General features: G+C 31.9%; 2 protein-coding genes across 2 annotated transcripts; both read left to right on the top strand.

The window, feature by feature from the left end:
• Nucleotides 1-7529: 7529 nt before the first annotated feature.
• Nucleotides 7530-11856, top strand: LOC106769523 (probable serine/threonine-protein kinase PIX13). The gene is made up of 6 exons (XM_014655173.2): nt 7530-7814; nt 7893-8239; nt 9753-9888; nt 9976-10115; nt 10648-10771; nt 11099-11856. Exons 1-6 carry the CDS (start codon nt 7757-7759, stop codon nt 11485-11487), a joined length of 1194 nt encoding a protein of 397 aa, XP_014510659.1. The 5' UTR covers nt 7530-7756; the 3' UTR covers nt 11488-11856.
• Nucleotides 11857-12975: 1119 nt separating this feature from the next.
• Nucleotides 12976-14781, top strand: LOC111240502 (probable serine/threonine-protein kinase PBL18). The gene is made up of 3 exons (XM_022782850.1): nt 12976-13147; nt 13226-13587; nt 14396-14781. The coding sequence occupies exons 1-3, from the start codon at nt 13081-13083 to the stop codon at nt 14408-14410; spliced, it is 444 nt and encodes a 147-aa protein (XP_022638571.1). The 5' UTR covers nt 12976-13080; the 3' UTR covers nt 14411-14781.
• The last annotated feature ends 6 nt before the right edge of the window (nt 14782-14787 follow it).

Below are 14787 nucleotides of genomic sequence, written 5' to 3'. Positions count from 1 at the left end.
ATTTGATATTAACGTGTTGACATTTTATATTTAATAAGAAAAAAAATGATATTTTACTCAATAAAAAAATATGGTCAAAACACAAACTAATTGGTATTATGGTATATATGAAACGTTTCCTAACTAAAGTGGCACCCCTTTGTAATAGTGCAAATTTGTTTTACATTGTTATCCAATCATAAATTGTGTTGCATTGACATGATTAAAATTATTAACTTTTAAAAGCCACTTTTAAAATAATTTTTAAAAGCCACTTTTAAAATAATTTTTAAAAGCCACTTTTAAAAGCCATATAGTTTGAACTATCCAATTCTTTGTGCGAGATATAGGACCCATGGTTTTATAAGTGCGTTTTCCAAAGATAAAAAGGTACCATTTTCACAATAATTTCATGGTTGAAGATTTTTGTCCTCCATATTATCTCTCACAAGTAAAATTGCTCACTATTGCAGTCAATCTTTTTGTCAACAACTACCTTTGAATTTGTATCTCAAACATAAAAAATAGAGAGCAAAACCAAAATAAGTGCTTTCCTTCCACCGTTTGACAATCAACTAGGTCGGCATAATCATGGAATGAGATTGTACTAAATTTCACTTTTCATACTGATTTTGAGAGATTAACCAGATTTAAAATCAATTTTTTTGAAAAATATTGAAATATATTAAACTTATCATTTTATTTGTTATTACTGTAACTTTAAACTAATGTGTTTATTAATCTTCTATTTATAAGATATTCACACAAATATAGATATATACAAATAGAAAGACACGAAAAACGCAAACACTGTGTAAATATAAAACTCAAAAATATAAACATAGACAAAAATAAAAACATACATACACACTGACATATAAACACATATGTACAATTCTTGTATTAACATTTTCACATTAAATAAATGTGACTAAGTAGATTTTATAAAATTTAACCAGACTTGAAAGCCTATTTTTTAAGAATTTTTCAAATTTTATAGTGAATTAGTTTTGGATATATATACTTTAAAAGTTATAAAATACAAAAGAAAAAGTATTTGCTAATAAAGATAAAAACAGATTCAAACATTCTCATTCATTCGACCAACTTTCTCGGTGTTGTCTCTCATTTATGAACATTGTTACTTCTTGTTTTGGTTTGAAGTGTTTGTAATGTATGGGACACGCTTATCCATCTATTTTATACAGTTGGAATGACACGAGTTTATATGTTACTTTCGTTGAACTTTTCACATATTATCAAATGTGCTCTAAGGTGGGAAGGTTATCTTCATGGAGTCAGTATTGGATTATGCTTTTGGCATCACTTGGCAATTAACCTCAATAAAAAGTAGTTACTATAAGTTGGAAATATGTGATATTTTTAAATTGGTGAATCATGGTTGGTTCAGATTTTTATGTACCTTTAAAAACTCACAATTACTGTATTATCTTTGGAAAAATTAACTCTCTTTTTCATTGTCACAAAAGAAAGAAATACAGTTTGTTATAATTACAAATATAGTATGATTTAAATTTAATTTTTATTAGAGAACTAATTAATTTTTACATATTTTTGGTGAAAGAGAGATATAAATTTGTTTTTATTAGAATCTGGAGCGTGAACCTTCAATATAGATGGCAAGATATGGGTGGATTGAATAACTTTGGCGTATGTTCTTGAGAATTGAAAAATGGAAGAAGATCTACCTGTAAACAACTCTCTAACACATAAGTTAGTAAGAGAATTTGGATCTTCTATAAATATAATATTGAGTATGAATTTCATATTATCTTTCTTGGTGAAATACCATTCAGCCAAGTTTGTTTGAAAGCTACTGTGTAAGAATAGTCCTTCCAACTTGTGTTGCTGACTTTAAGCAAGTTTTATGCTAGACTTACCGACTTGGGTAGGCTCTATTAGGTGCTACCAAATTTAGGTTGGCTTTGCTTATTGTTACCAACTTTAGACAGGCTTTTCTTAGATTTTACTAACTTTAGGAAAGCTTCTCTTTGATGCTGCCGACTTTCAAAGGGCTTCTCTTTGGTGTAGTCAAATTTCAACGAGTTTCGCTTTGATGTGGCCGACTTTAGGCGAGCTTCGCTTTAATGCTGCCAATTTAGACAAATTTTGTGGGGTTGACTTATGTATGGAGTTTGACCAAAACCTGCTAAGAAAAAAGCTGGAGTTGGCACAAAGCTCCAACCGTGTTGATCAGCTGACTTATAAATTCTAGCAAGCAAAGGATGAAGGTGGCCTTGACGACAAAGATCGAAAAGACTGATGAGTGTTGAGGCTCTTTAAGAAAAGGTGACCTGTTTGAATGTAAAGGTTGTCGGCCTTGAGGTTGATGTTGTTCTGGATAAGGAGAGTACCAATTTTATGACTCGTGGGTTGCATCATGTGTTGAGAGTTTTGAGAAGGCAAAGAGGTGAGTCGCCTTCTTTATCCTCAGTTTGGACTTGGATATTGGAATGCTTAGTTTCTCTTGTACTCGATATGGTGCTTTATTTAAGCTCAAATAGCTCAGTGTTTCCTTAGCTATTTTGTTTGAGTTACTGACTTTATACCTGATGTCTCCTTTTTTATTTTGTTTGAGTGACTTGCCTCACATGAAGGGCTTTTTGTTCCTCGATTGGAGGGCTTTCGTTACTGTTTAAGTAACTCGGGTGCCTCAATCAAGGTCTTGAGTGCCACGTTCGTTCTCTCGTTCGGGTGTGGGTTGCGATGTCTACATCGATTGGTCTCTCGTTCGGAGTGGCGGGATCGTCCACGACTTTCCCTCACTCTATGCTAGGTTGACCCGTTTCTCCGATCTCTTCGAGCTTAACGTTAAGGAGATCGACTTCGATTTCCATGCGAACCTCGTCGAGTTGGTAGACTATGCTCCCAGGAATTACAAGGGCCTTCATTATAGTAGTCGAGTTGAGGTCAAGGAGGTGATTTTTCATTCTCTATGTCGGTCAACTTTTGTTAAAGCTCTTGGAGTTCATGAAGGTTGACTTGTCATTAGAATGGTAGGTTTTTTCAAGTTTGGCATTGAAATGTCTGTTCTTTTCATTTTCTACTAGATTAGCGTTTGCACTTGTTGCTGGAGGGTCACCATTAGGTTGGGTTCAATCAATTTGGAGAGTTAGGCTTGGCTTTGAGTGGTGATCATAAGAAGGTGAGGATGTGAAAAAATTAGTGCCGTCAAAATGGGTTGAAACCCGTGAGCCAACCCGGCTCACCACGGGTTTGAGCCGGGTTGGATTGGAAAAAAATGCGAAAATTTTGATACGAGTCAATTTTGACCCGGCTCACTAAGAACTCGGCTCACACAGGTTGAACCCTTGGTGGGTCGGATTGGTGCCAACCCACCTATTTTTTTTTTAATTAAATTAATTATTCAAATCCTATTTTTTTATTGAAATCAAATTAATTAAATTAATTATTCAAAATGCACAACCTTTATTTATGCTATTTTTACAATATTTAAACATCCTATATATACAATAATTTTAAAATATTTAAACATCCTATATATACAATATTTTTANTACAATATTTTTACAATATTTAAACATCCTATATATACAATATTTTTACGATACTTTTAATAATTAATAACACAGAAAAATATATACAATATTTTTATAATCACTTAATCACTTCATCAAACATTTTTCTACAACCGTCAAAATGGGTCACAACCCGCGAGCCAACCCGGCTCGTCACGGGTTTGTGCTGGGTTGGGTTTGAAAAATACAACCTACTTATATGCGGGTCAGATTTCAACCCGGCTCATTTAGACCCGGCTCATACGGGTTGAGCCCGTGGTGAGCCGGGTTGGTCCACCAACCCACCTATTTAATTTTATTTTTTTAATTTATTATTTTATTTATGAAACCTTAAAAAATAAAATACTTTCTTCACTCACTGTGTATACAAAAAAAGTAACCTCTGCTCTCACAAATCACTCTCACGATACTTGTTCTCATTTGATGGTGCTCTCACCCTCACTTCACTGAAATTCTTCAAGGAGTAGGTAAAACACCCTTCCTTTTTTCTTCTCTTTTTTCCACATTTTTTGTTTTCTCACTTCTCTTTCTTTTTACAAAAACCCTATAATGACAAAAATAGGGGTTTGCAAATTTGTTTTTTGTTCTGGGGGATTTGAAGACATGGAATGATTTTTTCATGTTCTAACATGCTTGTATCAGATTTTGTTCATTTTATTTAAACAATTGGAGTATATATTATTTGAACAAGCTCTTTTTTATATCTTTGAATTTGGGAAATTATGTTACAGATTAAACTATTAATTTTTTTTATTGATTGTCAGAATTGTTCTGATATTAGGAAAATCTTTATTAGTGAATTTGGAGACAACAAAAACAAGGGTCAAGGGTTACAACAAGAACAAAAAATGATGAATATAAGAAACTTATATGTATGTTTTTTGTGTTTGTTTTTTAATGACATTTGGATTATATTGTAATTTTTATTATTATTTTGAATTGTCTTTAACATAATTTTTTGGAAGTGAAAATTGTTTAAATTTAAATTACAAAAAGTTTGTATTTTTTTTTAATTTTAAAAAAATGTAATTAAATGGGCTTGTGAGCCAACCCGTTTACCCACCAACCCATGGTGGGTCGGGTCGGGTTCAAGTTTTTCTGGCTCGCTAATAAATGAGCCGGGTTGGGTTGGCTCACTAAGTGACCAACCCGTGATGGGTCGGGCCGGATCGAGCCGGGTTACCCGTTTTGACAGCTCTACACTTTTAATTGTTTAATATACATCATCATAGCAATATAAAATCATATAAAATATCCTATATAAAAAACATCATTATGTAACTAAGATTTTTTAGTTTTTTTTTATATTAATTATTTCAAAATAAACACATATTACTTTTGATAACTACGATTCTTTAATTTTTTTATATTACTAAATATAAAATAAACACATGCTACTTAAATTCTTCAGTTTTTTAGTTTCTTTTATATCAATTAGTCAAATCATTACTGTTTCAATTTGATCATCAAAGTAACATGTTATAAGAATCTTATAAGAAGAGGATGAGAGAAAAGTCAAGTGAGCCAATGAGCCAATCCGTTTAACCCACCAACCTGTGGTGAGTCAGGTCGGGTTCAAATTTTTTTGGCTCGCTAATAAATGAGTCGGGTTGGGTTGGCTCACTAAGTGACCAACCCGTAATGGATCGAGTCGGATCGAACCGAATTATCCGTTTTGACAGCTCTAGAAAAAATTTTACTAAAACCCCACGATAAATGCCAAATTTTACCGATGATTTAAACCATTTTATAAATAAATAAATATAGTGATTATTAGGAATGAAAATATATTTAGTAAGACATTATCCATGTCTACCATGCACACAAAAAAAATGTAACATATTATCCATCCCTTTACTTACTGCATATCCGTTTAAAAAAATACTTACAGTATCATTAGATATTTAGACAAAGATATTTTATAAGTTTTAAAAATAAAATTTAAATAAAATTACAAAAATATAAAATATAATATAAATTAAATTTTAATTTTAATTCAATTTAACATAACAAAATATAAATTAAATTTTAATTTTAATAAAATTTAACTTAATTAAAAAATAAATTAAATTTTAATTTTTTACAAATAATTTAAATAAAAGTAATATAATATTCAAATTTAATTTATTTATAAAAAATATTAAAATACTCATATTCATTAATAATAAATATTTGTAAGTGTTAACTATTCACCACAAATTTCATTTACGAATAATACACGTGAACACAAATATTTTTAAGGTCTGTATTCCGTGTCGTAATAACACTACAAATTACAATGAACTTACCTATAGGCTATAACTATTAATAATAAGGATTATTTTTGTAACAATCCCATAGTGTTCTATACATATTTTCTTATCTATTTTATTTTTATTAATATAAATTATTTTATTATTTTATCATTTAAATTGAATAATTACTTTTTAAAATTTAATTAATTACTAACAACAAAATTATAAAAATTAATAATTATTTTTTAATAATTATAATAAAATTAACTATTTATATTATCATAATAAAGAAACACATACGCCTCACAACACTAATAATTATATTTTTTTTTTCTAAACTTTTAATTATTTTAATATTGATATTATATGAACAGTTAGATGTCATTTATAGCTAAGATTGTTACAGTAGGGAGTTACACAGAACTATTTGCAGCAGAAAATTCATTTGCTATAAAAAGAGGTTAATTAGAATATAAAGATCAATTACACGTAATGAAAAAAGAGAGTCATTCACTACAAACTGATAGTCTGAACCATTCTTAGTTTAAGGTGTTGCTCTCTCCACATTCTTACTATTTTTATTTATTTTAAAAATATTTTATACATTTTCACTATTTTTTTTATTTTAAAAATACTCTACACTCTATTATTTTCATTTTATAAAATTAAAAATTAAATGTAAATACAAAATAATAAATATAATAATATTAATAATAAATAATGATATATTATTATTATTATATACTAACTTTATAATAACGAAGAAATTAAATAAATTCTAAATCTTCAAATAATAATTTTTTTTTATATTTTAAGTATTTAATAATATTTTTATATTATTTATCTAATAAATTAAATATTTTATTTAAGTTATTTGAGTTAAACATACCGGCGAGTTAAAACATAATATAATGTTAAAAATTATAGATATTATATGTAAAAAAAAAAAACACACACATATATATATATATATATATATATATATATATATAAACATTTTTCTAGAAATTTAGAACAAAATTTTATCATTTATTAAGTAATTTGAAAAAGAAAAAAATATATTCAAGAGTGAAAATAAGATTGAATCAAACTTATTTAAGAAAATATATCACAAGTTCAAATTTGAATCATGTAAATGCTCCATTAATGAGCCATGTAAATACTCCATTAATATAAAGAGAAAGGAAAATATTGTTAAGGATAGTGAAGAGGTGTAGAGTATTTTTGGAATAAAAAAAATAGTAAAGATATGTAGAATATTTTTGAAATAAATTAAAATAATGAAGAGATACAAGATCCACTTGGAGAGGTGGACGGAACAACACCCTTTAGTTTACATATTAATGCTGGCAATAATATTTGCAACATTATTCTTAATCTAATGCAACTTTTCTTAATTAATTGATAAAAAGATTAATTGCACTAAAAGCCAAATGCTAGATGAAATGCTGTCAATAAAATACTTGGTTTAGTTTTGTCTTCAATAGAATTTTTATTTTTTGAAATTACTATTGAAAATTGTAATCTATAACTTTTTAGAAATTGTTAGTTTTAATATTCTCTTAATATTAAATTATTGGTGAAACGAAAGTAAATTAAAAAAAAATAGAGAAAAGTATTAGTAAACATAATATCTAAAAGTAATTAAAGAGATAACTGGAATGACTTGTTTGGCATGTTTATCATGAAACCTATGTATTTCTAAAGAAAGTGACGTCTCAAAGATTGAAATTTCTACCAAAAGGGAAGTAAAGAAAACATATGGTTTGAATGCAGAAAACCACGTCACAGCCTCTTATCATGAAAACACTTAACAGAATAGAGAAAGACACTTTTCTCTCTCTCTAACTTCTTATGAATCCAACCTGCAAACACAACCAAAAATAACAAAAGACGACCCAAAACTAATCCCAACATCAACTCATATTTTCTCTCTGAAATTGGTTGATCGAGTAAGTGGCAGAGAACAACCTTCAACACCATATGGGTCTCTGCTTCTCCTCCTCTTCCTCTCCTTCGCCCAACCCTCCTAACTACTCAGGCAAGTCTTCAACTTTCACACTCCTTTCCCTTTACCTGCAATCCAAATTCCCTTAACCAGTTGGGTTTTCATTTTCAGGTTCAACGAGTAACGTGGGGTTCTCCGCCACCACCAGCAGCTTCGGGAAGAGCCAATTCTCGGAGATTGCGAGTGGGAGCATCGACAGCGAAGGGTCTCTTCCATTTTGTTCCCCTGACGGCCAGATTCTGGAAAGGCCCAACTTGAAGGAGTTCAGTTTCGGGGACTTGAAATCCGCGGCCAAGAGTTTCAAGGGCGACACATTGCTGGGTGAAGGTGGGTTTGGCAGAGTCTACAAGGGCTGGTTGGATGAGAAGAACCTTACCCCTGCCAAACCAGGCTCTGGCATGGTCGTCGCCATCAAAAAATTGAACCCCGAAAGCACCCAAGGCTTTCAAGAATGGAAGGTAATCTTTTCTTCATCTCTTTACCTTACTTTTTTACATCTACACTAAGAAAAAATAAATTAACAAATAATATATGCACTCATCATCCAACATTTACATCATCATCCATTTGCAAACTGGTATACACTTTTAGTTTGATAAATTATATTAGACTTTCTCTTGTTAATCATTAATGGGATTATCTTATTCATACCAGTTATATTGCTGAGTTAGTAATGCGATGATACCTTTTTCCCTAGTTGCCTAATTGGTACTAATGCTTTTCTTCCTTCTTTGTTTGTGGTTGGAAAAGAATTTCAATATTCACCAAAAGAAAAATAGAATTTTCAAATTGAAGTTTTTTTGGACTGTAATAAATGCTCTTCCGACCGGTTAGTTAATTTTTAATATTATACAGTTTGCAACGCTATGTTCATGCATCATCATCTGGTGGTCTGTTTTTTGTTCTTGTATTGACTGAAGACTTGAAAGGGTTTTTAGAATTGTAGAGTTAATTAATACGGTGATGGCGATCTTGATTAATGTGGAGTCACAGCTGTGTGTGGTTGATGCCAGGGTTTGATATTCCACAGGAAATATATTATTATTAAAAAATATCGGAGTCTGCAAGGTGTTCGAGGAATGTGGTTGGAAATTTTGTTACGGGCCCACTTACCTGGCCTGTTTTTCTTCCATTCATTGGTTATCCACGAGCGAAGATGCGTTATTAAAATACGGTGCCTTAAATTCCACACTATTGAACGCTTGACTCATCATCTATTCAAAATGGGCGTTTACCTTTCAGTTTTAAAATTTTGATCCTTTTGGCTGTTTCTGCGATTTTCCCTTGACTTTTTCCTTCAAATAAGGGGAAACAAATTATTCATATATGCCATTTTGTTTGAAAAGTATGATGCCATCGCATAACTAGTTCTCAAAGGGACTATTTTTTAGGTTATTATAAACCACCCTAGCAATTCCTCATGAAAAGTAGTTAATAATAGTGTATTAGGACAATGCTAATGAATCTGAAATACACTGCGGAGGTGCTTAGAGTAACTTTACCTAATAAATCTGTCTCTAATAAATGATGCTGGTGTTATTTATAGGAAATTAATTCTTTAATAATATATATGGGGTCTAAGATCTCTTAAGGGCAATATGGTTGTGTTTGGATCTCATCTTAGAATAATTAATCTTAAACAGTTGATCTGTAATCTAGCGTCTGGATTGAGCTAATCCATTATGTGTTTGGACCTTGAACCAAATCTAGAGCAAAGATGCATTATAGAAAATGAAAACTTTTCTAGACAATGACGGTAAAATTAGGTCAATCTTTTCTGTTCTAAAGGACATGCTAAATCTTAACAAGACATTCCTAAATGTTCTCATTTTACCATGTTGGTATTTCAGTTGTCATATTGCATTTAATCTTATAGTGTAATCATCAACAAATCAGGGTACCTTCCGTGTGATAAATTCATTTTAGCTCTTTGATTATCTAACACTTTTTTCCGTTAATTTGAAAATGCAGTCAGAAGTGAACTTTTTGGGAAGGCTTTCCCACCCCAACCTCGTTAAGTTATTGGGCTACTGTTGGGACGAGGATGAACTTCTTCTTGTGTACGAGTTCATGCCCAAGGGAAGCTTGGAGAATCATCTCTTTCGAAGTATGAATTGAACATTAATAAAATAGTGAAAGAAAACTCCTCGTGAATTTGAGTTTAACAATTTTGCTTTGTCATGTTCCTGAGCAGGAAATCCTAACATAGAACCACTTTCTTGGAATACCCGGCTTAAAATAGCTATTGGTGCTGCTCGTGGACTTGCATTCCTGCACTCGTCGGAAAAAGTTATATATAGAGATTTCAAGGCTTCAAATATACTCCTTGATGGCGTCAGTAACTCTTTTTTAATTGATTTTATCTATCTTTTCTCTTATTTTTAGAGATGGAAGTTAAAACATTTGTCGTGTCAAATTGAGATGAACACATATTTTATAATTTGGATCCCATTCTTAGTTTTACCAGCCAAACTAATGTTGAAAATACTATCCTTTAATACAAATATCATGTGAAAAGCGCTGTCAATAGTGGACCCATATATTAGTTGAAGACTATTTAAAATGTTATGAGTGCATTGTTAGGAATTCATGTGACTTTGAGTTTCACATTGAGTAGAAATAAGAAAGTTAAGCAACAAGACATAAGGCAGGAGACTCACAAACTTAAAAGCCTAGAGGTTTTAAATAGGAGGTGGTGTCATAGTCTCTTTTACGGGTTTGTCCATAAGTAATTGGTCAAGTATTAGAGCCAAGTATATGGAGTGAGTAACCTAACATGCATCATATTTCTGAAGTAAGAAAAATATATTTATTTGATGCTAAATTGTTCATATAATTTTTATAACCATTATTTTCTATCTTACAGAATTACAATGCAAAAATATCAGATTTTGGCTTGGCTAAATTGGGACCGTCTGGAGGACAGTCACATGTAACTACCAGGGTCATGGGCACCTATGGTTATGCTGCACCAGAATATATCGCAACAGGTAACTATATCTGGTTTATTTGGTTTGAGGAAGTACTATTTGTTTTTATTTCACATATTCACAAGTAATTACTTAAATGACACCTGACTTCTTGATTTCAAAGAAACTTAACAGGGAAAAAAGGCATTGTCTTGTGAAAATAAGTCAAAGACAGGAAAACAGAAAGTTTCCTTAAAACAAACAGACCTTAATTTAGTAATAGTAAAGCAATGAATGTTTTGTGGAAGATGAAGTTGGGAAGGTAGACTAAAAATAAGGAATATTAAAGTCTAATGCTTTGAGCCACCACAGACTGACATGTGTTTGGATTGTATAAATATTTGACAGGGCACTTGTATGTGAAGAGTGATGTGTATGGATTTGGTGTAGTGCTTCTTGAAATACTTACAGGCATGAGGGCACTTGACACAAGAAGGCCAACAGGGCAGCAGAACCTGGTTGAATGGACCAAGCCCTGTCTGTCTTCCAAAAAAAAGTTGAAAACAATTATGGATGGTAAGATAGAGGGTCAATATTCACCCAAAGCTGCATTACAAGCAGCACAACTTACTCTAAAATGCCTAGAACATGACCCTAAACAACGTCCTTCAATGAAAGAAGTTCTTGAGGGATTGGAAGCCATTGAAACCATCCATGAAAAAACCAAGGAATCCAAAACCCGCAATTCTCACCACAATTCTCATCAGCACCCCCGGCAGAGAGTTGTGAGGGTATAAATAAATTTGTATACAGAAAATCCACTAGAAACGCAGATGAGTAGTTGTATGGTCTATTGACTGGGGTTTTGGATCAGTCACTTGGTACAACAGGTTTTTTTCCTAGTTTTTCTTGCTGGTTGGAAGAGGAGAAATTTTACAAGCCTTTTTACATGTATGATTTTTTTGTTGAATTATTTTTGTTTTTAAGTGGGAACATATTTTTTACGTGCGAGAAGGGGAAATAGCTTTGACTATAGTTGCTAATGTAATGTGTCATATTTTCAAGACTTTTTCTTTCAATGCAAAATTGATCACCTTATGTACATCACGAATTGTAATGATATGAATATTTTTATTTATCATACACTATTGATATTTTTTTTGTAATATCATGTTATGCCATCGTTATATACCTTTTTACCCCTTTTGCGTGTTAGATGTTGATTCCACCAATTTTATCCTGTTTAAATTATGTTGAAAAAGGCTAAAAAAATAAAATATAAGAAAACATCATTAAATGATGCCAACTAACAAGCGTGTTGAACAAAAAATATGTTTAATGAATTTAACTTTTTGTTTCAATGAAGCAAAATACTTTTACATCGGTTTTCTGTATTGAAAAATACAGCTGAATGAACGTAAACTAGAGATAATGTAATCTGAGTTTAATTAGTAGGAGCATGAAAAATCCTTCTAAATTACATTTATTGATTACCGAAAGAAATTTTCACTATTTGTAAATAGCTCATAACTTTGAAGTATATTAAAAAAGGAAAAAAATATGATTGAATTGAATTTAGCGAGAATAATTGTAGCATCATGATTTAGGAGCACTTACAGATAACGATCCGGACAATTTGGAACTATATCGAACATTATCCCAGTTACAACCATTTACAAATGTTAGAAACCCTTAGGCCTATAATAAAACCTAAGCGTTAGTTTAGAAGAAAACTCATTATTACAATCCTACTACCATAAACTCGGTATGGGATATATTGCGATAAATTAAACTAATTCCGCATAATCTCGGATATATTAGAAAAGATAATTTTGTTGTTTCTAAAATAACTTAAATAGCAAAAATTGAAAAAAATTAGTTTTCTGGTAGGAGGACAGTTGTTCCTCAATCATACTAGTTAAACTCTTTGGCTTAAAGTCATCATAACTTTGAACAGAACGCTTGATTTTGTCTTTTATTCTTGGAAGATATGTCTTTTCAAAAGCATTCTATTGTTACATAGTTCTAAAAAAAGCCTATACATGTTATTTGATTGAATTTACAGATTAAGCAAATAATATATACCATAGAAAAAATACATCTGATTTTGTCATTATCCATGGATCGGTGTTTCATGGTTTTCCAAAAAAAAAAAAACAACCTTATTACTTTATCTGGTATTAAAGGTGACTTTGTTGCGGGTATAACCTGTGTTTATCACTAATGTTTTTGAAGAAGATTGCTTATACTTGACAAATCTTGATTTACATTGAAGCTAATGTGATAATTCTATAAAACCCAAGTTATTATCTAAAAACAAAACTCTAGTTTAGTGGGCAATCTGGTTGACTCAGGGACGACCTATTACAGAGGTTTACGACTGCCATAACATGGGTCTCTCCTTCTCCTGTGCTCCCTCACTTCGTCACTCTTTACTCAACCGCCACCACTTTTCAGGTAATTTATCACATTTTCCGTTCCTTTTTCCTCGAATTCAAATTTTTCACACGAGGGGTTCGGTTCCTCTGTTTTCAGGTTCATCAGACATTCACCGCAGCAACGTGGAGTTCTCCGAAACCACCACAACCACCACGATCAGAAGGAGTCAGTTTTCCGTGAGAGAAAGCATCGGCAGCAACTGCTCTCCTCGTCCTCTTCCTTTTCCCGGTCGCCAAGTTCTGAAATGGCCTGAGTTGAAAGTGTTCAGTTTTAAGGAGCTGAAATCTGCCACAAGGAATTTCAGCTCCGACAGATTGCTCGGTGAAGGTGCATTTGGCAGAGTTTACAAGGGATGGTTGCATAAGAACACCCTCACTCCCGCCAAACCAGGCTCTGGAGTGGTAGTTGCCATCAAAAAGTTAAACCGGGAGGGTTTTCAAGGGTTTCGAGAGTGGCAGGTCGCATTATTTTGATCTCTTTCAATTACATTTTTTAAACTTTGACTTTGAATTTTTAATGAACTGAAACACTTCCACCCTTAGATTAAAGTAATTGCTAACATGTTATGCATATCAGCAATTGAATACAAACTTTTCTTTACAATGCTGGTAAAGTTAAATGAACTTGTGCTGTTCCAGAGGACCTGACAAAACATAACTGGCTAAGTGCTTATCATTCTATCATGTTGAAATTTTACTTGTTAAGTTGTATTTAATCTCGGATCATAAATCCTTCGTCATTGAACAACTTGAGTGGCTATTTAAACATGATTTTGTGTTGGTTGGAAAATGAAGTCTGAGATAAACGTTTTAGGAAGGCTTTCTCACCCCCAATGTGGTCAGGTTATTGGGGTACTGTTGGGACGAGGATCAATGCTAATGAATCTAAAATACACTCCGGAGGTGCTTAGAGTAACATTACCTAATAAATGTGTTTCTAATAAATGAGGCTGGTGTTATTTATAGGAAATTAATTCTTTAATAATAATATATATGGGGTCTGAGATCTCTTAAGGACAATATGCTTGTATTTGGATCTCCTCTTAGAATTCTTAATCTTAGACAGTTGATCTGTAATCCAGCGTCTGGATTGAGCTTAATCCATTATGTGATTGGAGCAAAGATGCATTATAGAAAATGAAAACTTTTCTAGACAAGGACGGTAAAATTAGGTCAACTTTTTCTTTTCTAAAGGACATGCTAAATCTTAACAAGACCTTCCTATATTATGCTAACATGTTTTTGGATTGTACGAATATTTGAACAGGGCAGTTGTATGTGAAGAGTGATGTGTATGGATTTGGTGTGGTGCTTCTTGAAATACTTACATGAGGGCATTTGACACAAGAAGGCCAACAGGGCAGCAGAAGCTGGTTCTATGGTGCAAGCCCTGTCTCTCTTCCGAAAAAAAGTTGAAAACAATTATGGATGGTAAGATAGAGGTCAATATTCACCCAAAGCTGCATTTCAAGCAGCACAACTTACTCTAAAATGCCTGGAGCATGACCCTAAACAACGTCCTTCAATGAAAGAAGTTCTTGAGGGATTGGAAGCTATTGAAAATATCCATTGAAGATAGATTTTTAATTTTTTTTTCTTAATTTTTACTGGATTGGTTTCAAGTTTAAAAGACAAAATAGAATACCCATTGAAGATACC

This window comes from Vigna radiata, chromosome 7, assembly GCF_000741045.1.
Source record: "Vigna radiata var. radiata cultivar VC1973A chromosome 7, Vradiata_ver6, whole genome shotgun sequence".
NCBI classification, from domain to species: domain Eukaryota; kingdom Viridiplantae; phylum Streptophyta; class Magnoliopsida; order Fabales; family Fabaceae; genus Vigna; species Vigna radiata.
The sequence above is the reverse complement of the archived record's forward strand: the minus strand, read 5'-3'. Positions and strand labels throughout refer to the sequence as shown.

Excerpts from the sequence above, each read along its gene's own strand:
- LOC111240502 (XM_022782850.1), top strand. The coding sequence starts at position 13,081 with ATGGGTCTCTCCTTCTCCTGTGCTCCCTCACTTCGTCACTCTTTACTC. Across the intron at positions 13,148-13,225 it reads CAACCGCCACCACTTTTCAG|GTTCATCAGACATTCACCGC; the intron begins GTAATTTATCAC and ends CTCTGTTTTCAG.
- LOC106769523 (XM_014655173.2), top strand. The coding sequence starts at position 7,757 with ATGGGTCTCTGCTTCTCCTCCTCTTCCTCTCCTTCGCCCAACCCTCCT. Across the intron at positions 7,815-7,892 it reads CAACCCTCCTAACTACTCAG|GTTCAACGAGTAACGTGGGG; the intron begins GCAAGTCTTCAA and ends TTTCATTTTCAG. Across the intron at positions 9,889-9,975 it reads GGAGAATCATCTCTTTCGAA|GAAATCCTAACATAGAACCA; the intron begins GTATGAATTGAA and ends GTTCCTGAGCAG.